At 45.3% G+C, this 6453-nt stretch overlaps 1 protein-coding gene across 1 annotated transcript; it reads right to left on the reverse strand.

Annotated features, from left to right (window-relative positions):
• Window positions 1-2292: 2292 nt before the first annotated feature.
• On the reverse strand, window positions 2293-5843 carry LOC148703814 (uncharacterized). The gene is made up of 4 exons (XM_089929902.1): window positions 3847-5843; window positions 3632-3750; window positions 3387-3550; window positions 2293-2940 (listed from the first exon to the last, which is right to left on the reverse strand). Exons 1-4 carry the CDS (start codon window positions 5841-5843, stop codon window positions 2293-2295), a joined length of 2928 nt encoding a protein of 975 aa, XP_089786028.1.
• Between the last annotated feature and the right edge of the window lie 610 nt (window positions 5844-6453).

The following is a 6453-nucleotide window of genomic DNA, read 5'->3' on the forward strand; positions in this document are numbered from 1 at the left end:
TGAAGCACAATTGACTGACATCCACCAAGAAATTCGACTACGGAGGAAGAATAGAAAGAGGTAGAGCACAACAATAAGAAGAAGTTTTTATCCTTGGATTTGACTCAGCACCAACTGAAAAAGTGGAAGTCCCAACTCCTAGCTCTCTTTCAGAGCAGCCAGGCTTTTTCCCTGTTGCCAAAGCCATGATCCAGCCTCTTCTTCCTTCTATCACACCACAACCAGTTCCCTCCCGACACCACCGCCGAGTCTGTGAAGGCCCAAATCGCCGCCCGTCCACGTTCGACACTCCCTCTCTCTCGGTTTGTGTTTTCTCCAGGAAAAGGGGACAAAAACCCCTTTGCAGGTTCCCTGTTCCCCTGGGGTGTTGTCGGCGGCGAGGGATGGAAGCGGTGGCCGCGAGCGCAGTGGCCACCTGTCACCATGGAAGCCCGTCGTCCTGGAGTCAACCGCGCGGCAAACCATCCTGACAGAGAAAGCTTTCGGCCCCGACCCCTGTGGCCACCATTCGTGGCTAGATCCGGAAGTGGGACACTGTTGTCCCTCTCCGTCGCCGCCCCACCGCCTCCCTCCACCGCTACAACCCGAACCGCCCGTGTCTGCCACCGGCCGCCTGCATCGGGCCCGCAGAGGAGACCGTCGCCGGAAAACCCGAGATCGGTTGCCCTGTCACCGCAGAGTTGCGGCCGCGACCTCCGCCCAGCCCGCCGCTGCCGCCACGAAGGGCGGCACGTCCTCCCGAAACCATCTGGAGGTTGAAGAAAGGATTAACGGGCAAGTCACAAACCGTTAACCCGAATCCGATAGCTCGGATCCCCAAAAAAAAAGAAAAAAGAAAAAAGCGACGCACATGACTTGCACGTGATGGACCCTTAATGGATTTTCGGAGCGGGTTACGCCTGATAACTCGAATCCTAATGGGTTTGAGTTAAAAAAAAAGAAAAAAAAGAGAAAAAAAAAGAAAAGAGAGAGAAAGAGAGAGAAGAGTACCTTTCATCTCCTTTCTCTGGTCGTCTGCAACTCCACCGGCGCCTTCGCCTCTCCTCCCCCGATTGCACGCTGCTTCCGGCCTCCAACGTCGCCGCTTCCCCTCCGCCCGCACGCAGCACCGCCCTCTTCCTCTGCCGCCCACACGCAGCACCGCCCCTGTGTTGCGACCGCCTCCACCTCCACCGCAGCGCCGCCTTGTCTCCCCGCTGCCGCACTCCGCCCCTTTCTCTTCCTCCTTCATTGCCGGTCGCCGCTTCCGTCTCCTCTGCTGCCACCTGAGTTCGACCACCCCGTCGCCTCACCCCGCCGCCGCTGCCTGCTCTCCCCCCCTTCATTTGTCCCGACCACTCCTCACGGCACCTTGCCCATCGCCAACTCTCCCCGGGACATAACGTAGAGCCGAGAGAACCTTGTGACCCTGATGAAGATGTAATGAGAGGCATTAGAGTTGAAGCCATCACTTTTGACGGTCGTCTTGATCCGAAAGTCTTCTTCGACTAGTTACATGAAAGGACCACTTCTTTGAGTGGTACAATTTGTCTGACAATAAGAACGTCCGGTTTGCCAGAATGAAGCTCATTGGTCGAGCTAAGTTTTTTGGGCAAAACACTGAACAGCTGTTAGCTAGGAGATATCAACATGTAATAACTGATTGGTGATGGGAACCCCGTCAAGAATAACGAGACCCGTCAAACAAAAGGGAAACCCAAGAACGCCCATGATCAGGTTTGGTTGGAAGACCTCGACCCGTTGCTTCAATAAAAACAAGAACCTTGGTATATTTGACCTCAACCCGTTGTTTAATGCGAAACAAGAACCTTGGTATAAGGAAGACGCCACAAACGATAGTGGGAATCCGCTTGATAAGTCGATGATGAACACCACGGAAAATTCCGATAAGTTCAAATAGACCTTCAAAGAACCAAAGAGAATAAAAACTCACCAATTTTCTGAAAAATATGATCTGCCCCCTTCGAATAAGCCAAAGGATTTTTTTAAATACAAAAGGTCCACGAATTTGCAGCTGCGAAAAAAAAGAAAACCCCAAAATAGGCTGCCTTAAATTCGCCTAAATAACTAAAAAGGAAACAAGGAATTTTCTGATTCCTTTCTTCTTACAAAACCGAAATTATGAACCTAAAATATCAAATAAGGAAAGTAAATCAGCTGTTTTGAAAAGGTTGCTTGAAATTGCAGTTACTTATTCTCCTTGATGAGTCAAAACGGAAAAGCAACCAAGGATGGAAACTAAGCCCCAATAACACGCTAATTGTGCTGCAATCTTTGAGGATTTCTTCCGAATTATTCCACAGCTTGAATTATTGAATTCCAGCCTTGTGGAACATGTTCCTCACCTTCAATGGACTTCCACAAATTTACTTGAGCCCAAACTTCTTTAACCAACCCGTTTAATGCCTCCTTGAACACTTTAGCTCGTGCTCTTGTAACCGGCCCAGTTGGAACTTGAACGGGTTCCTTTGTAGTCATGCCATTATTTGCATCATTCCTCTCCTCTTGAAAAGGATTTGCCCTCAAATCATCACCTACATCAAAAGGACTCAAATCAGTAATATTGAAAGTAGCACTAACATTGTACTCACCGGGCAAATCTAGCTTGTAAGCGTTGTCATTTATGCGCTCTAGAACTTGGAAAGGACCATCCCCTCTTGGAAGCAGTTTGGAACGTCTTTGCGCCGGAAATCTCTCTTTTCTCATATGCAACCAAACCCAATCTCCGGGTTCAAAAATCAGCTTATGTCGCCCTTTGTTGGCTTGTTTTGCATATTGCTCTGTTCTCCTCTCTATATTGAGCCTTGCCTTCTCATGTATCTGCTTCACAAATTCAGCCTTTTTCTTTCCATCCAAATTAACACGCTCAGAAACAGGTAATGGAGATAAATCTAATGGAGTCAAAGGATTAAAACCATAAACAATTTCAAACGGCAAAAACTTAGTAGCAGAATGAATAACATGATTATAAGCAAACTCAACGTGTGGCAAACAATCCTCCCATGTTTTGATGTTCCTTTTAATCATAGCCCTCAACAAAGTAGACAAAGTTCTATTCTCTACTTCGGTTTGACCATCAAGTAGTAGAAAACAAAAGCTTGGTACCTAGCTTACGCCACAGTCTTCCAAAAGTAGCTCAAGAACTTAGCATCTCTATCCGAAACAATGGTTCTAGGCATGCCATGTAATCTCCCTAAAGAACAAATCAGCAACATGCGAAACATCATCCGTTTTGTGACATGGAATAAAGTGTGCCATCTTAGAAAATCTATCTACAACCACAAAAATCGAATCTCTTCCACGTTTAGTCCTAGGTAATCCTAACACAAAGTCCATTGAAATATCAATCCAAGGCTCACTAGGCATAAGCAAGGGAGTATACAAACCATTGGGCTGCACTCTGGATTTAGCTTTCCTACATGTAACACATCTACCACAAATCCGCTCAACACTCGTTTCATGTGTGGCCAATAGAAGTATTCCTGCAAAACAGCTAAGGTCTTAGCTACTCCAAAATGTCCCATTAATCCCCCTCCATGGGATTCCTGCACTAACAAATCCCTCAAAGAACAGTTAGGCACACATAACTTATTTTCTCGAAACAAGAACCCATCATGTCTAAAGAACTTACCACAAGCGTTTTTCTCACAAGCCTGGTACTCTTCCCAAAATTCATGATCATCAATGTATAAACTTTTAATGTGTTCGAGTCCAAGCAATTTTGCATCAAGTGTAGAGAGTAATGCATACCTGCGAGAAAGTGCATCGGCAACCACATTCTCCTTACCTTACTTATACCGGATGACATATGGAAACGTCTCAATGAACTCTACCCAACGAGCATACCTTTTATTTAGCTTGTGTTGGCCCTTCAAGTGTTTCAAGGACTCATGATCGGTGTGAATCACGAACTCCTTAGGCCATAGGTAGTGCTGCCATGTCTCCAAAGCTCGAACCAATGCATACAACTCCTTGTCATAAGTCGGGTAGTTTAAGGCTGCCCCGCTTAATTTCTCGCTGAAGTAAGCAATTGGTCGTCCCTCTTGCATAAGAACTGCGCCTATACCAATACCTGAAGCATCACATTCAATCTCAAACGTTTTAGAAAAGTTAGGTAAAGATAATAAGGGGGCGTTGGTTAGCTTCTCTTTGATTAGCTGAAACGCCTTCTCTTGTTCTTCTCCCCATCTAAATCCGACGTTCTTCTTGATCGCTTCGGTAAGTGGTGCGGCTATGCTACTAAAGTCCTTCACAAACCGCCGGTAAAAACTAGCAAGTCCATGAAAACTATGAACATTGCCTACACTTGTGGGACTCAGACACTCTTGGATTGCTTGTACCTTCTCTTCATCAACCGTTATGTTGTTGATGACTCGGCAATCAACGTACATTCTCCACGTCCCATCCTTCTTAGGTAGAAGTAAAATTAGAACGGCACATGGACTCATGCTCTCCCTCACGTACCCCTTCTCCAACAACTCACTTACCTGTCGTTGAAGCTCCTTTGTCTCCTCAGGATTGCTCCTATAGGCTGGCCGGTTTGGAATTGTTGCACCGGGAGCAAAGTCAATTTGATGTTCAATCCCTCGAATTGGTGGTAATCCATGTGGTGTTTCCTCGGGAAAGACATCCTCAAATTCCTGCAAAAGAGAAACAACAGAACTGGGCAAAGCAGGGTCAAGTTCGTTAGTGTTTAAAAATGCCTCTTTGTATAAAAGTACAATCATCGGCTGATTTGAAAACATTGATCGCTTAATCTCACTCACTTTTGCATAGAAATTCTTTTGTTTTTTCTCTGAATTTCTCTCAATGGCTGAATTTTGATTTTCTTTTTCTCTCTCATTTTGCTCGGCCACTCTTCGATTTTCACTCTTTTTCTTTTGCTCACTCTCTTTCTTTTGATCACTCTCTTTTTGCAACCTCACTTGATCGTCATAAACCTGTTTTGGTGTCATCGGTACAAGAGTGATGGGTTTTTGGTTGAGCACGAACGAGTATTTGTTGGTGAAGCCATCATGCTTAACTCTTCGATCGAATTGCCACGGTCGGCCTAATAGTAAATGTCCAGCTTGCATCGAAACTACATCACACAAAACTTCATCTTCATATTTTTCGATGCGGAATGAAACCAAAACCTGCTTATTCACCTTTACCTCGCCACTATCATTTAGCCATTGTAACTTGTACGGCCTAGGATGTTTCAGTATGGGCAGTCCTAATTTCTCCACCAAGGTTGTGCTTGCAACATTAGTACAACTTCCTCCATCAACAATCATACTCCATACCTTGTCTTTGACATAGCATCTAGTATGAAAGATGTTCTCCCGCTGCACTTCTTCAACTTCTTTTGCTTGCAAGCTTAGGAGTCTTCTTGACACCAACAATTCACCTTGGACCGCATATTCTTCATCATCCACGTCCTCCAATGGTGGCATAGAGTCGGTATCGGACTCGTCGTCGGTTTCGATCTCTCCATTACCCTTTATCACTATGACTCTTTTGTTCGGGCATTGACTTGCTATGTGACCCTTACCTTGACATTTAAAATACTTAATGTCGCGGTTTCGAGAAGTGGAAGGGTCAGATTTACCTTGAGTGCCATGGTTGGTTGTCTCTTGTTTTGGCTCGAATTTGGGTTTTGCAGCTGGTTTCTCCTCTTTCTTCATATGACTCGGTTTCCATGGAGAAAAACCCGAATTATGGGATGCACATGTACCACCCCTCCTCTTGAGTTGTTGCTCCACCTTGATGGCCATGTGCACCATATCCTCCAATTCCACGTAATGCTGCATCTCCACCCTATCATGAATTTCTTGATTCAAGCTATTCAAGAACCTAGCCATAGTAGCCTCTCAGTCTTCTTTGATATTAGCTCGGATCATAGCAATCTCCATCTCTTGATGATAATCCTCCACACTCCGGTTACCTTGTCTGGGCGTTTGCAATTTATTGTACAACTCCCGGTGGTAATGGCTGGGCACAAACCACTTTCTCATCACTATTTTCATCTCTTCCCACGTTTCTACCGGTCGTTCCCTATTTCGCCGCCTGTTCAACACTAACTGATCCCACCACACAATAGCATAGTCAGAAAATTCAATGGCAATAAGTTTTACCTTCTTCATTTCGGAGTAGTGGCAATCGAACACTAACTCTACCTTTTTCTCCTACTCAAGATAATCCTCGGGATCGTTTCTTCCTTGAAACGCTGGAATTTTCATCTTAATACTACCCAAGTTGTTATCTTCCCGATTCCTATCTTCTCTAAACCTATCTTCTCTAAACCGCCCTCCATATCTCCTATTACCAACAACCGAATCCCGATCTTCTTCTTCATCAAAACCAACCCCATAATACTCTCCATCTTCATCTCTCACTCCCCGATATTGGACTCTTTCCCTCCTACGCAAATTAGGAGCGTTTTGTGGCTGCTCCAAACGTGTATTCTCCATC

Source organism: Phoenix dactylifera, chromosome 3 (genome assembly GCF_051530095.1).
Source record: "Phoenix dactylifera cultivar Ajwa chromosome 3, Ajwa_hap1_PhDact_Kaust_v1.1, whole genome shotgun sequence".
Lineage (NCBI taxonomy): Eukaryota > Viridiplantae > Streptophyta > Magnoliopsida > Arecales > Arecaceae > Phoenix > Phoenix dactylifera.